Source organism: Maniola jurtina, chromosome 4 (assembly GCF_905333055.1).
Source record: "Maniola jurtina chromosome 4, ilManJurt1.1, whole genome shotgun sequence".
Lineage (NCBI taxonomy): Eukaryota > Metazoa > Arthropoda > Insecta > Lepidoptera > Nymphalidae > Maniola > Maniola jurtina.
Window position 1 is genome coordinate 8759493 of NC_060032.1, and position 20299 is coordinate 8779791.

The 20299-nt window shown below is 36.6% G+C and overlaps 2 protein-coding genes across 3 annotated transcripts; one reads left to right on the top strand and one right to left on the bottom strand.

Moving 5' to 3' along the window:
* Positions 1-6025: 6025 nt before the first annotated feature.
* Positions 6026-14225, top strand: LOC123864457. 2 transcript variants are annotated; one of them, XM_045904906.1, is made up of 4 exons: positions 6026-6277; positions 6769-6903; positions 9161-9289; positions 10458-14225. In XM_045904906.1, the coding sequence occupies exons 2-4, from the start codon at positions 6781-6783 to the stop codon at positions 12903-12905; spliced, it is 2700 nt and encodes an 899-aa protein (XP_045760862.1). In that variant the 5' UTR covers positions 6026-6277; positions 6769-6780; the 3' UTR covers positions 12906-14225. The 2 variants fall into 2 exon arrangements, with proteins under 2 accessions (XP_045760862.1, XP_045760863.1); XM_045904907.1 differs by lacking the exon at positions 6026-6277 and adding an exon at positions 6330-6418.
* A 1853-nt stretch (positions 14226-16078) lies between these two features.
* Positions 16079-20063, bottom strand: LOC123864480 (mitochondrial chaperone BCS1). Its single transcript, XM_045904957.1, has 7 exons — positions 19620-20063; positions 19165-19304; positions 18438-18650; positions 17937-18075; positions 17084-17278; positions 16493-16627; positions 16079-16253 (listed from the first exon to the last, which is right to left on the bottom strand). Exons 1-7 carry the CDS (start codon positions 19940-19942, stop codon positions 16133-16135), a joined length of 1266 nt encoding a protein of 421 aa, XP_045760913.1. The 5' UTR covers positions 19943-20063; the 3' UTR covers positions 16079-16132.
* Positions 20064-20299: the final 236 nt, after the last annotated feature.

Genomic DNA, 20299 nt, shown 5'->3' on the forward strand with positions numbered 1-20299 from the left:
ATACATAAGATACTGATAATAATAAAATATTTCATTATTTGAAGTGACCCCAGAGTGAGAATTTTGTTGTTGGAAAAGGTGCATGACAGTGAATTCATAAATATGTTTATGTATGACTGGGAACTTTGACGAGCATTTTTCATAATGTAATATGAAGCACCATCGTTATTAGGTATACAGTGTTTTTTTTTAACAGGAAAGGTTTTTTTTAATGGGAAAATCCAAAACCATAGGAGACACATAGAAACTGTCTGATGAAACTTGCTTATTTTTTGTGAAAACAATTTTGCCATGGTAAATTTTTTGGTCAAGTGTGAGTACTTTGTCCATAAAAACCAATGAAATTTACTAAATATTTTATTTTTATGAACAACTCACGCTTGACCATAAAATGACTGCCAAAATTGTTTTCACAAAAAAAAGAGCTGAAGTTTCGCAAGAGTTTTCCCTGTACCTCCTATGAGTTTGGATTTCCCCATACTGTCCCAGTTAAAAAAACACTGTATAGTAAGGTCTTTAGCTAGTGAGATAATAATAATTGGTAGTTATGAATTTGCTTGTTTTTGATAATAAAATTCTGCGCTGAAATTCTGATGTAGAAATAATTATTATTATACTATGTTTAATGTGTTATTCAATTTGATAACAAAATAATATTAAAGATAACGTAAGAACATTTTCTTTATTTTTGAGTCATCAATATTCATTCATCACTTTAAAACGAAAGACGTATCATTTGATATCTCACTCGCCATTACGCAAGTACGATTTATTCTATGAGATAATTGTTGCCTATGTCAGTGGAATTCAATTTTGTTTTATGGCGCGGAGCTCCACCAGCCGGGCGCGATACGTGGAATCTTAGTCCCAGGTTCAAGGTGAACATTTTACATGACAGCAATTGACACATGAGCTAAAATGGCGAGTGAGATCTTAAAATGTAGATACAAGTTTCCATAATCTAAATGCCTGAACAGATTTGGATGTATGGAGTAGCCTTAGAATCCTTACTTCATTCCGAGTGGCATGGCGTGCCCACCAATATGGCCTTGTTCTACAGTCTACGCGTTGATACGCTGTTGTAGCTGTCATTTTAATATCTGAACCAGAGATGTTACGGAAGTTGTTAAATCGGAGGAGGAAGCAGGAGAGACATGTGTTAAGGGCAGGTATAAAAAAATAAAATCATACACCGTAACACTTATATTCTTATCAGAAAAAAAATACCTACAGGTTCCTGGGTGTTGAAAATAAAAACAATCGAATATAAAATCTTAGTACCTACCTACTAGTAATGAACATCTTCGATGAAACTTCCGATTAAAATGTATCGGGATACCGAAGGTGCAAAATCAATCTCGATATTCCGTCTACATGCACAAAACGTTTTGCGTCATCATTTTACTTTTAGCTCTTAGCCGACCGGTAGGACTATACGCATGGTTAAGGTTTGAAATACTCTTCCGCGATCTGTTTCTGTGTTTCTTATCAATAACAATCTGGGTATCTTTAAAACGAGTGAATAGGCATCTTCTAGGAAACGCGTCTCATCTTAGGCCACATCATCACTTTCCATCAGGTCTGATGGAATAAAAAAATCGAAGTTGCATTAATCAATCGGAAGTTCCGAACTTTCGGAATCGGAATCGAGCCTTCGTAACATTTATAGATATGAACCCCAGTCCGTCAATCAAGGAGAGAACAATAGGTAAAGTTCAGTTTCGTCTTTCAGTTATAGATTATTTTACTCTATGGTTTCGTTCCCTATTGATCCCATATTGACCGCGTTTTATGGTTACACAGACCACTAGAGGTTAAAAATTATCTGTGTCGATGTCGTCATAATTCCATTAGTTCACACTAGATGGACCTAAAAGCTGTGGTTTGACAAGCTAATATTGCTTCTCTACACTAGATGTCGCTACCCATAGAATGTTCGAGAATAATACGACCATAAATATTGAATGTGGAATGAATAGAGATAAATGACAACATCACGCTTACTACTGCGTGCTACCTAGTATCTACTTAAATACTTTGTATGTTATTAGTCTTTCCTTTAAATTGTGTGACGCGTTTACTTATCAATTATCATGTAAAAAGTACTCTGATGGTGGTAATAGTATTAGTTGTGAACTTGTGAAATGGTGTTAAACTAAATCTCGATAAAATATATATGTTTACTTACTTAGACTTACTAAATATTATCTACCCTACGAGGTACCTACCTACCTACCTACCTAGTAAACAAAGTTCTTAGTACCTACTAAGAACTTTGTTTGATGATTCATATATAGGTATGTGAGTTCAAGACATGGACCGGGTTATTGTATTGATTTTGCTGTCATAACTGAAATGCCTATGTAGCGTCTGCAGGAATAGATAGATAGCTACTTAAATCTTCATAATTTTCTTCGTTCATTTTGTAGCATGTAAAAATTATGTTCGTAGACTAATAAGTCCCGTGCTTTCATTCCCCATCGTAGTGAACTGTGAAGTGTAGCTGTAACAAACTAATATTCCTACTTCTTAATTCTAGCATCATCATCCCACGTCATTTACCAACAATTAAGTATTTTTATTTCGGTAGTATAAAGTATTCTACTAGTCAATAGATGGCACTACTTAGACATTTGGTAGAGCTGAATCAAGGACCAATGAGGAATTTTCCAGGGTCCGTCCCTTAAAAGCTTCATAGATGGCGCTGTTCATGCCCTTCCAAAGAAAGAGGATATTATAATATTATGCGCGCGAATTTGTCCGCGTGGTCTAAACAAATTTCAAACCCCTATTTTACTCACTTAAGAGTTGAATTTTCAAAAATATTTGCTTCGTCGGCATTCAAAATTTCAATCCGACCAGTCCAATAGTTTGAGCTGTGCATTCATAGATCAGTCTGTCAGCCTTTTCTTTCATATACATATTTAATTGTGACTAGCTGTGTCCGCGACTTCGTCGGCGTGGAATAGTGACTTTTGGCAGCATTTTAAATTTTCTAGGTTAATTATTTTGCTAATAAAACACATAGTTAGGTACATACATATATTAAAATAAGCTATTTTTCTGCAAATAGCTTGTTCAAGTACATTTTTATAAACGACGTTTTTAGTTGTTCCATCTTTTGCCAAAACATAAAGATTTTACGTGTTTGATACACTTGAGCATGTCACATAGAGTTGCTTATGGGAAAACATTTTTTAACAAAGAAGTAGAGGCCGTTTATGAAGACATCTTCGAGACTATAGATAAGACGACCAAATCCTACTTCAAGTTTGTTATGGTGGGCTTCAACGCAAAGGTGGGAGTACAAGAACGCAACAAATCGAGGATTGTACCTTATGGAGTTGGTGACAGAAATCACAGGAGCCAAATGCTAGTCAACTTCCTAGAAAGACGACGCCTGCTCTTATCATTAGGTATACTCATTTTGAGTTTATACTCATTTTCCAGGAAAAGTACTCTTAGGACTTGGCAGAGCCTCGTTAACGTGACCAAAAATGAGATTGACTTCATTACGACAGATCGTAGGGGTATATTTAGAGATGTGTCTATGATTAACAGATTTAATACTGGAAGCGATCACCGACTCGTAAGAGGCTCTCTGAATATAGACCTTCAGCTCCAGAAACGACGTCTGATGAGGTCAACTCTTCGTCCGAGATCATGCCAACCCATAGTTGCAAAAATAAAAGTTCCAACTAGAACTTAGGAACCTCTTCGAATTGCTGAAAACCACCGATAAGGTTGATCAGAAATATGGCGATCTTATGGATGTCTTTCGGGAAGTGGGTGGTAAATTTTGTCGAAAAGAAGGCAAAACCTTTTCATCCAAGATCTCTAGCGAGACCCTGGGCTTGATGCAGCAAAGACGGGAAATGCCTTCAACTTCGCCAGAGTGGAGGTCTCTAAACAAGCTTATTAAAAAGCAAATACGTTTCGATATTCGTGCTGCCACTAGCCGCACTATAAAAGATGCGATCGAACGCAATAAGGGGGCTAAAGTATTCGCTAAGAGTCTTGGGAGGAGCCATTTGACGAAGTTAAGTGATGGGCGAACTGTTGCTTCAAAACCAAAGGTGCTAGCTGAGATTGAGCAGTTCTACGGGCAGTTCTAACCTGTCCATGCTACGAAACCTGCACCCACCCAAACTGCGAACGACAAACGTGCGACACTTGTGCTCCAGTATATACCGATGACTTCCCGGATATCGATGTTGGCGAGATAAGTATAGCCCTCGGACAGCTGAAGAATAATAAAGCTCCAGGTGATGACGGTACTACAGCGGAGCTCCTGCATGCAAGAGGAAAACCAATCCTCAACAAGCTTAGAGACCTCTTTAATACTGTCATCAAAACTGGCACAACACCTGAAAAATGAAGTAGAAGACAGAAGTGTCACTGTACTTTTTTTTTGAAAATGGAGATAAGTCTGATTAAGAACTACAGACCAATCTAAGCCATATTTATAAGCTGTTCTCGAGGGTTATTACGAATCGCCTCGCCCGAAGACTTGACAAATTTCAGCCTCCGGAGCAGGCTGGGTTTCGGAAAGACTGCAGCACCGTAGACCACATCTACACGCTACGGCAGATTATACTCATGAGTACAATCTGCCTCCCTGTCTAGCGTTTGTGGACTACAAGAAAGCCTTCGATTCCATCGAGACCTGAGCCATTCTGGATTCATTGCAGCGATGCCAAGCCGACTGGCATTATATCCAAGTGTTGAGATGCTTTGAAGTTGCAATATGTATATTTTTTTTTCAAATATTAAAATTATCATTATCAATGCTTTGCTTTGGTGTCGCCTGACCTTTCCACCTTTGACAAACTACATCTTGTGTCAATAGAGCAGCAGCGGGATCTTCTCCATCTGACCTAGGTCAAGACGGGGGTACGGGCCTCGAGGCGTGGCCTCCTTGCCCGGGTGTGGCGCGGGGAAGAACACTTCCCCGCTAACGTCCTTTAAGCCGTTATTGGCTAAGGCCTGCCTTCTTGGCTTTGGGCCTCGAGGTCTCGGATGTGTGTTGGATCCAGGGCCCCCGTACTGTGGGCGATGGACTCGCCATCGCGCACGGGGGTATTGTCAGGTCCAGTAATGCTTGCGTCGTCCTCGTCGTCATCATCTTCACCAGCAAGTTGCGCTGGTGCGGGTGACTGCAGAAGCTCACGAGGTAGAGGACGCCCATTGGGTGGTCTGTGTTGTAGCGGTGCTATCCCACGGAGGTGTATGTACGGTCCATGGTCCGCGCGGGCAAACATGCGCCGCGCAAGTGCGTGGACGTACTCCTCCACGGTGGGCGTCTTGGTATCACGATGGATGACGTCATTTCTGACGTACCTCGGAGCTCCTACAATCAGGCGCAGGCACTTGTTCTGTTGAACCTGTAGCCGGCGCTTCTGGTAAGCCGAACAAAGAGCGTACCACGCAGGGGCCGCGTACGTCAGGCGCGAACGGACATAGGCTCCGTAAATTCGAATTTTGGTCTTCGGTGATAGTCTTGAGGTGAGGACTTGGTACAGCATCGACGTGGCCGCCTTTGCGTGGTTCACGGCGTATAAGAGATTCGAACCTAGATCATTTGGAGCTAATGCATTGTATGCCGACTATGTTACTACGACACTGAGAGTGAGTATTGTGTCAATAGAATTATTAGCGCTATGTATCTAGTAGAAATAGACTACTAGATGGCGCTCTGAAAAAATTCGAAGTTGTTGATAGAATGGCAGATAAGATAACCTGAGATGTGCAACTTGATGACATTTAATTGTATAATTATGTATTCGTTTTTTCTTCGTGACTTTTTTAATTTTACCCTACTATACACTATTGTTATTCTAGTACTTATCTACCATTTAATAATGTTCTGAGTCATAAATCTACATTCTACGGCTCTGTGCCTTCCATGAACTAGGAACCATCTAGCTGAACCAGCTTAGCTATGCAGGCCTTCGATAAATAATATGTATATATTACATATTATTGTATGTTAATTTAATATGGTCTCATATCGACTTTAGCGCCATCTGTTTTGTTCCCGTAATAATTAGAATTTCACTAGATGGCGTTAAGAAAAACTTTAGCTACTCGCCTATAGGTGGCAGTGTTAGTTATTATTATTATTATTATTACTCTGACAGCTCAGTCTGAGTCAGTGCGTTGCCTTGCCTGCGTTTTTTGCTTTTTATCTTGTGAAACTTTAATATTAATTCGCTGAATGCTCATCATCAAGATATGGTTAGGATTTCGGAAGTGTTGTATATCTCTGATTGCATTAGTAAGTTTCTGATTGTGTATCTTACCTTGTTTGCCCGCGAAAGTGTAATTTAAACCAATGTGTGTCCAGCGTATCAATTTACTTTTTATCTGGTTTCAGTCTTGATTTCAGCTGTTTCCTTTTTACGACAGGAATTTAATCGTATGTTACGTTGTTTAGTAAATAATATACTTACATATTGAGTTTATTAATTTTATGTTTCGTTATACCATACATACCTACAAGTTTCAGTTCCATGTTATCTTGCTAGGATTAAAACAAGGCTTTCTATAAACCAGGACTAATTCTAGTTACTTAATTCAAACAGTTCTATAATAATTAGATAATAATATATCGGTACCTACAGTTTAATCTAAATAACAGTTGAAGTCTATGGTTAAATGATACTTTATTTGATTTTTGATCATCTGAATTTTAGTAGGTAGGTAGGTATATTATTACGATTGTTTTAAAGCTGTCTAAATAAGCATTTTATATTTTCATTGTTTCAGATCTAAGCCAAAATGAACATGATAGAAGTTGATCCGAAACTCTTCATCAAATGTCGGTTATGTTTGGATGAAACAGGGCAATACCAAATAGTGCCTAATGTCCAAATGCAAATCAAATACTGTTTTGATATAGATGTAAGTGTTTTAATAACAATTTATTAAAGTTCCATACCTCAATGGGAAAAGCGGAACCCTTATAGGATCACTTTGTTGTTTGTCTGTCCGTCTGTCGTTTCTGTCAAGAAAACCTATAGGGTACTTCCTGTTGATCCAGAATCATGAAATTTGGCAGGTAGGTAGGTCTTATAGCATATAACACATACATTCTAAAACATTTGTTTTTATGCATAATAGTTTTTGATTTATCGTGCAAAATATTCAAAAAAATACCTAAGTACCAAATCCTGGGCGCAAGTCTGGCTTGCTCTTGGCCAGTTTTTTATCATCTGTTGAAGGTTTACATAATAAACTTATTTAAAAATTGCTGCCTAATTTTCCGTAGAGGCATGCCAAACCAGTGGTAGATGTATTTGACGATTCAAAAGTACTTGTAATGTCTATCTCCAATTTGTATAATCCAACATAGCGGGCAATTGTGTTGCACACAATCGCTAAACTAAAACAAGTCTAAATTAAAAATTTATAACACCCCCGACGATCCAAAGTATCTGAGTTTTCCAAAACATCATTTTCAAATAAATAATTATGTATTTAGGCAACGTCCATCTTGACAGCTTGACATTTGTCTATTGACATAATATTATGAACCTAACGGTTATCTAACCTTCTTTTCTACAAGAAAACTAGAAAAGAGCTGATAACTCTTAAACGGCTGAACCAATTTTTTTAGATTATAGCTAAGCACACTCTCGATCAAGCCATCTTTCAAACAAAAAAAACTAAATTAAAATCGGTTCATTCGTTTAGGCGCTACGATGCCACAGACAGATACACAGAAACACAGATACACACGTTAAACTTATAACACCCCTCTTTTTGGGTCGGGGGTTAAAAAACAGAACGAAAAACCCAGTTATGTTTGTTTTGTTTTAGATTTTTATTGCACACAAAAAATAAAAGTCACATGGCGAATTTATTTTAAGGGCAAAAGGGCACCAGGATGATAGAACAGAGCGTAAATAGGGAGAATGATATAAGATCTGTCAATTTAGTTTGATCAGCAGGCCTTTGACAGGGTTTGGCACAAAGGCCTTTTGTACAAAATAAAGATTAACTTTCCTCATAATATTTATACTCTGCTGAAGTCGTATTTACAAGACAGGATATTCCAAGTCGTAGTAGGAGAGCATTGTTCCCAGTTCTACGATATCAAAGCTGGTGTTCCACAGGGATCAGTGCTAGGGCCGACCCTTTATACCCTATACACAGCCGACTTACCCGAGACACCAAGTATCCTCACCGCAACGTTTGCTGACGACACAGCGGCACTGAGTACTCACTCAAATCCAACGGTAGCATCCCAGCGACTACAGGGCCACTTGGATAATATTGATAAATGGATGCGAAAGTGGAGAATCAAGGCTAGTGCATCCAAATCAACCCACGTAACCTTTACACTTAGGCCCGGCGATTGCCCAGAGGTGAAACTTGGCAACGAAACTCTGCCACATGGTAATGTAGCCAAATATCTTGGTATGCATCTTGATAGAAGACAAACATGGCAAACACATATAAAAAAAAAGAGAGAAGAGCTGCGTGTACGCACGAGATCGCTAATGTGGTTACTTGGCAGACACTCCCGACTATCACTTAATAACAAAGTACTCATATACAAGAGCTTTTTAAAACCCGTATGGACATATGGCTTGGAGTTGTGGGGCACAGCCAGCAATTCTAACATAGAAATACTACAGCGCTATCAAAACTCAGTCTTTCGCACAATACTGAATGCTCCATGGTTTACTAAAACAAGTGAAACACATGAGTATCTTGCTATGCCCACAGTCAAAGAAGAAATTAATAATAATGCTAAAAAACACAAAGCCAAGCTAGAAGTCCATGCGAATAGTCTGGCAGTATCACTTACCACATGCCGCAGAGTAAATAGGCTAAAACGAGCCACAATAGAAGAACTGTCTTGTGGACAATAAAGCCAGGGATAGCCCTATGAGAAGAGTCTCTTGATGGAGTGACCTTCTCCAAACCCGCAACGCACTCATACAATCTGATTATAGTCGGCAAATGACTGATTGCAGATAGCCTAGAAATATCAAAAAAAAAAAAAAAAAATTTAGTTTGATCAAGGAATTTTGTACTAGAATTAGCCTTTATTAACTACCACGTACTAACTCAGTTTTTATTAGAAGAAAAAAACTGAAACTGTTTTTACTTTTACGTATATTTATATATAGTTTGGGTTTCTTTTTTTCAGGTTGAGCCGTTTGATGGTCTACCACAACTAATTTGTAAAAAATGTGAATCTATTTTGAGCCAATATGCTGGTATAAAACAAATTTTTCAAGAAAAGCAAAAAAATCTGAAGTCCAAATTGAACTCAAATGTAAGTTTTCTTTTAGTTAAGTATTGTTATACCAACCAGAGATCCTGTGACTTACATGAAATATTTGCATTTAAAGTGCAACTATACAAATTGCGAAATACCTATGTAGGGTAGTTGTACATTGTTGTACAAAATATTGCCAACAACACCATATCTTTTCTTGTTTCTTTTACTTATACCAATTTTTAGGGTTCCGTACCTCAAAAAAAAAAAACGGAACCCTCATAGGATCACTTTGTTGTCTGTCTGTCTGTCCGCCAGTCTGTCTGTCCACCAGTCTGTCCGTCCGTCGTAACTGTATAGAAAATCTATAGGGTACTTCCAGTAGACCTAAAATCATGAAATTTGGCAGGTAGCACTTAAACTTACTTAAAGCACAAGTAAAGGAATAATTCCGAAAACCGTGAATTTGTGGTTACATCATTAAAATTAAAATGTGTTTCAATTTTCAAAGTAAGATAACTATGCTAAGTGGGGTATCATATGAAAGGGTACCTGTACATTCTAAAACACATTTTTGTTTATTTTTATGCGTAATAGTTTTTGTTTTACCGTGCAAAATGTCGGAAAAAATACCCAAGTACAGAACCCTCAGTGTGCGAGTCTGACTCGCTTTTGGCCGATTTTTTGTAAAATAGGAACTAAATAAATTGATCCAAACGACTGAAACTTAAAAATTAATGATGTCTTATTTAGAGGGAATAGAAAATATTAGAACTTTTTCCAATAAAATGGAAAAAAAAAATAAAAAAAAAAAAAAAAAAAATGCGTTCATGGAAAGTACATTTTTAACTTCGAGTAAAATACATAAATATTCAGGAAAAGTTAAAATTTTTGATTGTTTATTTTGCTATGTTAAATATTAAATAGGTACCTACGTAGCTATATTTATGGATGGCCAAAAGTTAGGAATGATTTTATGTGACAAAATACATAAATAAATAACATAAAATAAAATAAATAAAACAAGTAACAAGTACTTTTGCCCTGAAGTAGGTAGTTGTTCTTAATTATTATTATAATACACACCACTGTATGTTGAGTGAGCAGCTTGTTGTGCGCTGTAAATAAAACACTATTATTATTGTTATATATGGTTTAAAGAGACAAAAATATAACAATTCTGCCTATAATATTGTTTTATTCAAAAAGAGCATTTTGTTTTCAGGTTAAAATAGACAATATCATTCAGCAACAACAAGACACTGTAAGTTCCACTCAAGCTGAAACGGAAAATAAAAATAAAGTAGAAGAGGCAACAAGAAACAACAGAAAAACACCAGTTCCCAAAAGATCTTCTTCTACGGAAACTGTAATAACCAATTTGAGTCACAAGAGAAATAGAAAGACAGTTTTAGGAAAAAAATCTGTAAAAGCTTGGGAAAGCAAATACACAAAATATTTTGGGTGTCGATTTTGTCCGAAATTGTTTAAAGAAAAAAAAGCCATTAACAATCACATTCAAAAACAGTGCAAATTGTATATGAAATATTCAAAAATAAATAAACCATTCTGTTTAGTGGCATTAAATAGAAAAGGATCGGAGCCAAACCTCACTGGTTCAATAGAAAATGTTGTTTGTGATGAAAACAGAATTATTCAGTCCAGGCAGCCAAATTATTATATTCTTTACACTAATAACTCAAATGATCGTTTTGACCTGTCTGATTCATCTGATGAAGATTTTGTCTTTGATAGAAAAAAACGTAAAAGACAACGTCTGATTTCTAGAAGTTCAAACGAAACTGTTGTGATTGATCAAAATTTTGAGAAGAGGACTGATTGTGAAAAATTTGCCAAAACTAGAAAACCTAGAAAAGATAATAACACACAGATTCTTTCCGATATTGAATGTGTAGATATAGAAGACTCTGACAGCAACTCTACAAAAAGTAGTGTAAAAACGAACGAATCGGTAACACCACATCGTGAACAAACAAAAACAAGCAACGATGAAATGATTAACAATATTATAATAATGTGTTCTAACAAGTATTTGAATAGGTTGAACGCATCTGAAGCAGGAAACACTAATAAAGGCAGAGAAGAATCGTCTCTTAAACATAAAATACTAAGCATAGGAAGGAAAGTTATTCACGGTAAAGGAGTGAATACAACTGGACTGTTACGATATATGGAACATAAAAATCTTGAAGTAGTTTGGGTTCCAAAAATAGACACCAAAGTTACAATAAAAACCAGATCGAGAGAAAGTGGAGATATTAATAAAAATAAACAAGGTTGGGAAAATATTACATCTGTTCATAAATATATAACTGAAGATTTTGCTCTTGTTTTTGAAAAAGAATTAGCACAAGATGCTTGCATTAACGAGAATAGAAAAGATAGCCAGTTAACTCAACTTGACCCTCGAGAAACGAGAGTGTGTCAAGAAAATTCTAATGAAAAAGAAAAGCAGGCAAGTACTTCATTAAATTTTAGCGATTTAACGGAACTTGACATCCAATCTGTTGGAAATAGTTCAAATAACGACAATGTTCCAGACAAATTGCCGACTTGCGTCGATACGTCTGAGGGGAAATCAAACGATAATAATTCTCATTTACGTGCTGTGCTGGATGCGGACAGAAATTGGACAAAGTTACTAAATGCTAATCCAGTGGCAAACCCTAAACAGCTACCGAAAAAGAATACCTCTAACGAGCCAGCATCAATTGTCAAAATATACTCAAATGACTCTGAAGTAATTGAACATTCAGAACAACATATAGAAAAAAATGACGATCTGCTTCATATGCCTATTATAGCATCTACTGTGTCACTTGCGCCGCCAGCTAATGTGGTAGAACAGCCGAACGTTGCTTATAACAATCAAAAAGCGAGTGAAAACAATAGCCTTACTAGCAGACCACAATCTACGCTACCCAAAATCAAAGTTAAACCTGTATCTGAGCTAATGTCTAATGAGGCACTGAGCCAACGAAATCCATCATCCTTTGTTTCAACTACGGGATGGACAGTAAATAATGAAAGCCAGGGCCAAAATGTTGTGCTGCAAGCAAATGACAGTAACATGGTTTATTTAACAAACCCACAATTTGCAAGTGTTGTTCCTGTACAAAAGGATCTGGTTTATTATCCACAGACGCAGGATGTCCAAACAGTTGGATTTAATTCTTCTATTAATCAGCCAGGATCAAAACCAGTACCGAAAAATCGTGAATACGTTAGATTGAACACTGTTGAATTACCGAACACGAGAACGGACGCGCCGTTTCGATATTTTCAAAAGTTACTACAAATGCATAACTTAGTTTTGTTAGATAGCATACATGCAATATTAAATAAAATGCAGTGTCTTACGAAATTTAAAGTGGTTTTTGAACAAGAGAGCAACTCACCAGTAAAACTGTGTTTGCTTTTATATTGTCAAAATAATATTTTCTGTATAAAAGCAAATGACCACAACATGAAAGAATTAGATATAGCTAAGTTTTCAGCTAATTGGCAATGGGAAATACTAAAGGTTTTTAAAGGTGACGATGTCGTCCCTAAACTGCTCGCAAGTGCCTCTAGATTTGGTGTTCCAATGTGCAATTATACAAGTTACTTTACAAATCTACTACGGTCAATTGAGTTTTCCAAAGACTCATAGTAGTTGCTAGCAATCTTACTGCTGCTATACTTACATTTATGTTTTATTAATTTTGTAAAATTTTATTACTTTTCAGGCATTTCCCAGATATACTACTAATTAATTATATTACTACCAGTGGGTAAATAGTAGTATTGGGATTATTTTGTCAGTTATACTGCAAGTAAGAAAACGGGAACAAATTGTTTCAACATTACTACTAGCAGGAAGTGTAATATTTTTTTCCCAAGTTTAACTACCTGCCATAACTAATAATGTTATTAGAAAAACTGTAAACTTATAATATGTATCTTCCGGTAGATAAATTTAATGTTCCTGTTATAGTTTTGGTAATAGTGTAAACATGACGTAAACATAAGTAATTATTCAATTCGGAAAGACAAGTCCCACTATTCCTACTAGTAGTAATGCTGAAACGATTTGTTCCCATTTTTCCTACTGATATGATTTTGAATTTGAATTTATGCAAGGGCTTATTAACTATCGTTTGGTGGAACTTTCAGATTCACTTTTTTTTTTGTTTCTTTACTACTACTACTTTGAACCTTTGGTGGGCGAGTATGACTCGCACTTGGCCGTTGTTTTTGGTACCCATTACTCGTACCTTTAGGGGTGTTTTTAGGGTTCCGTACTTTCACACTAAATTTAAAAGAGAAAACTAAATAAACTCGTGATATTCGCAATAAATTACTATCACAGAAGCTTGTTGAGCACAGATGACAACTGTGCCCAACAAAAAAAGCTAAACTATGACAGACAAAAAATGTGGTTTGTCTTTATCACTCTTCATAGCTTTTCCATACACTTAGCTTGCTCTAACGTGGTATTTATTATTAGGTAATTTGGTGTCGAGTAGGTGGACTCGATGATTCTTTGTCTGAGCATAAATACACAAGCCCGCCAGAGATTTGGTTTGTGTACAATGCGAAGTTAAACGCCTCGTGTTCAGATTGGACTACTAGTTTTGCGCGCACTATAAGTGTTAACCTAAAGGAGCGCGAGGTTGTCGCCAGGTACTCGTCATCTCCCACTAGTAGCTTTCTGACTTAATATTTTAGTTATTATCAAAGGTCAAAAAGTATATGTAAACCTAGTTGTTTTATGTTAAGTTTGTATTAAGTACCTATTTATTTTATAGTCATGGGTGTATTGCGTCCTGAAATGCAAGGTCGAGTGAAAAATGTATTGTTGCACGCAAATAGTCGAATTCCGGTCGTTTAAATCGCAAAATTCTTTTTGTAATACGCAATGAAACTCAATGACGATTTAAACGCCGCTAGTAAAATGCCGCGTATCTAATATTTGACTTAATCGATACCAGGTCCCGGGGTGCGGGGGTTCCAAAAGTAGGTACCTACATACAGTAGTATAACTTTTATTAGTTACGCCGATGTACCTGCGCAGGAATCTTATTATTGAACTAGATGATGCCCGCAGCTTCGCCCGCGTGGATTGGTCAGATCCCCTGCAGCATGAGGATTGAGGAGTTGGAATTCAAATTTTTTTATGTGGAACAATGTCGCAAAGTTCCTCTATCGATTAAAAAATATTACCCAAATCGGTTCAGAAATCTCGGAGATATCAGTGTACATAGTACCTACAGTGTAGAAAAACACAACCTAGTATGCAATCCTGGCAGGGTCGCGCCATGAAATATTAAATTTGTTGGTTGTGTTAAATGATGTACGACGGTCGACGGCGTTGTAGTAGACGTCTTTATTCGGTGCCGGCTTATGATCGACTCCTCTAACGGACTAACAGTAATTATCATCAAATCTTATAAGCTATTGTCTTAAATTATATTTCTTAATCTAACCTAAATAATTTTTGCATCACCTTTTGTTCAAATTCAACGCGTAAGCAACCTACTTATTACACATCCATTTTTTAACTTTACATTTTTTTACTCAAACCTCTCTCTTCTGCCTTCACGCTTTACAAATCATAACGGATAAAATAGACAAGGCTGCGTGGAGTAGAGGTGATTAGGTTTTGCTGTGGGTCATATCTACAATAAATTGATCGCAGAATGACGTCATATATTACAAACTTCATCTAACGTAACTCATAACAACTTTTATAAACGGAGAACTACTTTTTGCCTAAACTACGTCTATTTTCTAACCTATTAGTTACATGGTTCCTACTTAGCAGTATTTATGAATTACTAGCTGACGCCCGCTACTTCGTCCGCGTGGATTTAGGTTTTAAAAATCCATGAACTCTTTATCTGGTAAAAAAGTAGAGCATGTCACTCGCCAAATCTTAAACTATACCCATGCAAAAAATACATTGATCCGTAACTCCGTGTTGCGACGTGATTGAAGGACAAACCAACAAACACTTTCGTATTTATAATATTAGTGTAGTGTTTGAGCTCAAAACTTGGTTATATGTGATTATAACGAGTTAATAAGATTAAAAATATTCATTTATATTTCAAAGTACCTAATAAATTGATATAATTCAAGGCTAAATTATAACAAAAGCTAGGAGGAGCTATTTATTGTTTTTCTTTTATTTTAAGCTATTGTTGGAATGGGGATGATGACTATGTTAAAAATAAATTAGTTTTTAGTAATTTTTAAATTAATATCTAGTCTTCCAAAATTCGTAAAATTCTCGTCCGCTGTTAGTTTTAAGTTTGCTAACCATTTTTAAATAAACTAACTATTTAACTAAAAAAGTCCGTCAAATTACATCAAATGTTTATGACGTCCTATCTGTGAATTTCATACAAGCTCCCTTACTAAGCGAGCGTTTTTACGTTTGATAAAAAGTCGCTGATTTGACTAGTAGTCATCATCCCTATTGTTATATTTTGTAATCATTAAAGTGAAGTAGGTAAAACTCATATTTTTCAAGATCTGCCGATCTGCTGCGATATTATAGGTGCCGACGGACTGAGACTGCTCCTGAGGTCGGGTGCGGGTTGCGGGAAGGTCCAATAGCGACGTTGAGAGCCGTGACTGTTAAACGACTATCACCCTCCTGCAACCCGCGCCGTCTCATGCGCCGTCTCAGTGCAACTGTATCGGTAACTATTTTATTGGTGTGTTAACGTGTACCTATTGTAAATTATTACAAGTTATGTTATAGTACTTTTCTATTACTTTATTACTAAAATAAGACTTAAATATTAAATGAGTAGTTAAACAAAATAAAGACATTTTACTTATTACAGTGCCTTTATCATTATTTTCTAAGACTAGCTTTACATCACAGTACTATCCTAGCGTCCATATCGCGTCCACATTATTTAATACTTCCTCTGGCGTCGAGTGTTTGTGGAACATGAAGTAGCCTTGTATTTGTGCTGGACTAACATCCCTCTGTTTCTCCATAACCCTGAAATTTAAAATTCAAGAACTAATGAACAAAAACATTCAACTATATAAATGTAAAATATAAATGTCTGTCTGTCTGTTAACTTTTCACGACTCATCCGCTAAACCATTTTTTATAAAGTTAATTTTAAACTATTCGCTCGCTTCTAATTCTTCATGCTGTACTCTGCTCTTTTAGTCAATCGGAGTATTAATATAACTTTATTTACGGAATATTTATTATTATTTGAAAATACTAACTTTTGTGCAAATACTTTAGCGTGCCCAGGATCTTTGTAAAACCTTAGAAACATTAGTTCCACTTGTTTTTGTTCACAGTAGCCTACGTACTCCTTCATATCCACGCGCCCTGGCCTAATCAGCGCTGGGTCTAACCTAAAAGTTCAAAAAGACAATTTATTTAACGTAAAATACGCGTGATAAGAAGAATAAAGAGAATAGAGAAGAAGAAAGGTCCCCTCACTATAGCGGCTGCAATGCCATCTCATAATATTATGCTGTTCAGTGGTTCGGTGAAGGTAATTGACCTTTTTTTTCTTTCGAGGCTTATACAAAGGGGGCGAGTAAATCATAACATACACCATACTAGCCCTAAGAAAATAATAAAACAAAGGACGAATGGGAAAGGCAAAGACAAAATGTCTAGTGACAGTCATTTTTCAGATAGAATGCAAAGGTAAAGTGCAGGAGGGGAGGATTTTATTAGTCTATAGGTTCTTGAGCAGCATCCATAATAGCGTCAGCATGCCTGCAGCACTGAGGTATCTATGAAGATTTATTCCTCTCTAACGAAAACAAGATCTATGTAGAAAACATGTGGCCACGATTTACCTTTCTAAATAGTTAGTAGTCATAAAGACTATTCTCGCTTCAGTGGACGCGACGCCGTCCAAGCAGTTGAGTAGGCCGCTGAAGGTGACTCGGTTGAGGCCTTCGTAGGCGGCCTTCTGTTTGGCCGTGTCTTCCCTTGATGCGAATGCAGCATCAATATCTTCGAGGAGTATTATCGATTGTTGGGGTGCTACACTATAGAGAGAGAGAAAGACAGAATTTAGAAATTAAAAAAGAACTTATTATAACACCATGGTCGTGGCCAAGGAGGGGGTTTGGAGGTCAAACCTTCTCCCCAGTCCCCTCCCCTCTTACCCAATTTTTTTCTGTCAAAACATCAAAAACATACTTTACTAGCTTATGCGCGCGACTTCGTTCACGTGGATATAGGTTTGTAAAAATCCCGTGGGAACTCATTGATATTCCGGGATAAAAAGTAGATTAGTAGAAGTGGGTTAACGCATAGGCGTTAATCCAGGGTATAATCTATATCCAAATGATCAAATCATTCCTTTATAATATTAGTGTGAAGTGTGATGATTTAGTCTGAGTCATAATGCTTATCTGAAACGGCTTTAAGATGTGATATAATAATTTAAAAGGATAGAAACCCAGAAGCAAAAAGCCAGATACAAAGAAAAGGTGTGAGGTGATATGGGATTCTCAACAGAAGCAGAGCTCTGTCATTGTCTCGACCACTCATAATAATGAGCAATACGCGCCGCCAAGCCAATCTGGCAGCATTCATCTGTTTCACTCTCTATCATATAGGATTCTATCTCACATTTTATCGCTTTATTTCAATTTGAGGAAAAGTGAATAATTATAATTTCATTTCGATGTACCATATTACCTAAGAAGATGGTTTAATCTGTCATCAGTGAGGCCCCTCTCAGATAGATTTAACACACAAATGTTGTATTCCAACTGTCCAGCCAGAGCCATTATGAAAGAGGATTTACCGCAACCTGGTGGCCCATGAAGCAGATAGCCTGAAAATAGAGATACAAAATTCTTAGTTGTCCTTACAAGTAATAGCATATTAAATAGGTATTATAAAATCATTATTTTAGACAGTATTTGAAAAAAAAAACTCCCATAACTGGTACTAATTCTGTTGTGTGCAATACCTAAACTAATATGACAGGTCTAATTATATTGCTATCCTTTTCATAATACTCCCTGTGGAAAATGATAACATGAGATTTAGACCTGTCAATTTCGTTTTACTTAAGAGATTGTGTACAATGGCATTAGTTACAATGACCGCCAAAGTTCCTAGCAACTAACATGTTTAGATAAACCTACCTAACTAGAACAGACCAATTTTTCAAGTTATTATTAGCTTATGTACCTCTTCTGTATGGTATTCCTCTATCAGTATACCAATGGGGATTGTCAATGAAATCCAGACAGTCTGTTAGGATTTTCTCTGTCAGCCCTGATTTCAGCACTACACTTTCAAGGGGTCTCCGCCTTCGAGGATGTCCGAACGGCCGCCATTCAGACCCCATCGCCGTGTACATCACTGTCATGCCTTCATGCTCTTTTAGAGCCATCGTTCTTGCTGAAAAAATACATTTTTTTGTTCTTTATAGACAAGCGCCTAGAGCTGCTGACATGACGCAGCCTAAGATGGAGCGCATTTGCCTAGAAATTTATTTACTAAGGGGCATGAGACGGGCCTGCCCGCGAAATTCAAATTTAATTTGGTTTTTCGCAATTTGTAAACTTAATACGACAACGTAGGCTTATGGTATTTTAATTGCGACAGTGGCAGTATCATCCTCATAGGTATATAAAAATCTTTACTTGAAAGGGACCAGTTTAAGAAATTAATTCTCACAAATTTGTTGATATTAGAATTAATTTCTTAAACTGGACCCTTAATGATGACCATTACCATACTCTAGAGTTTCTTAATTATTATACAACTTATATTTGATATAGGTTTTGCACACAATGTTGATAATAGGACTGATATTTAAGATGCTCCAATGTATTATGTAAATTACTGTACCTTAACTATAGAGCCATAAAAGTAAATAAAGTAGATCATGCAAAGCTAAAAATCATTTTACCTTCTTCAAGAATATCATAATAGAGCTGTTTGTTTCGCCCAAAGGCTGTTAAAGTAACAGTTTCAAATGGAATGCCCATGTGCAGATCTATAGTTTGTTGCTCTCTAGTTCTGTCCACTTTTATCCATGTTCCACCATATCTGTAAAAGTTTACAAATGACCTATGTTGCTTTAACTTCAAAACTACAATTACATAATAATTTGAAACATTTTTCATTCATGTTTTATTTTAGTTTCCAGTAGAATCTTTCTACTGGCTCTAATATCATTAGCACAGTGTATAAGGCGTACTAAATGTGTTTAACAGTTAAGTAGGTAAAATTTTATCAATTACTAAATTGTGTATTAGGTAATACACAATAAAATTAAGTTTTTAATTAAAATAGTTTGAACAAAGGCAATTTTATAAAAGATTACCGTAATACTATTGTAATTCATAATGAATGCATAGATACCTAAAGAAATGCTGGCCAACACTAGGTATGAAATCATATTTAGTCTTTATTTGACCTGTGTCCTTCTGAAGAAAAGAAGTTTCTACACTAAGATGCTGGGTTTGTTTTGCTCCCTTCTTTGTGATCCAATGTAGTAGCCATTGGTAAGATTTATCGCGGCATGGCACTTCAAGAGTTATCATACAATGTCTTCGAAATAATATTGTAGATGTTTGAAAACCTTTTCGTGCAATAGCCGCCGCTGCCCCGACACCAAACAGGCCGAAACCAGCACCGAAATATGGATTCTGTGACAGTGAGGCCACATATTCAGCTAATGTCATTGTATCATATATTTTTCAACTGCAAAATATGCAGAAATAATTGGAAATAATATATATTTAATCAGTTTTTGTTACGCCACAAGTTTTGGTTGGTTGGTTTATTTGGTTATGTTGATTTGACATTGACATTTGGCATTTGCATGACAGATGACAATCAATCAGCTGATACTAGCTTCCATAGGGACTTCGTCTGTGATGGCGTTTGCTGGCGCGCGTGCTGTGCTTGTTTGGAGTGTTTTTTTGTTAAGAGTGGCTGGTTTTTGTGTTAGTTGGTGTTTTTTGGTGGTGGAACTGACTGGGAAGCGCTCTAAAGGGGCGCCGCGCGTATGTCGGCGGGCGCTGGCGCAGACGGAGTCC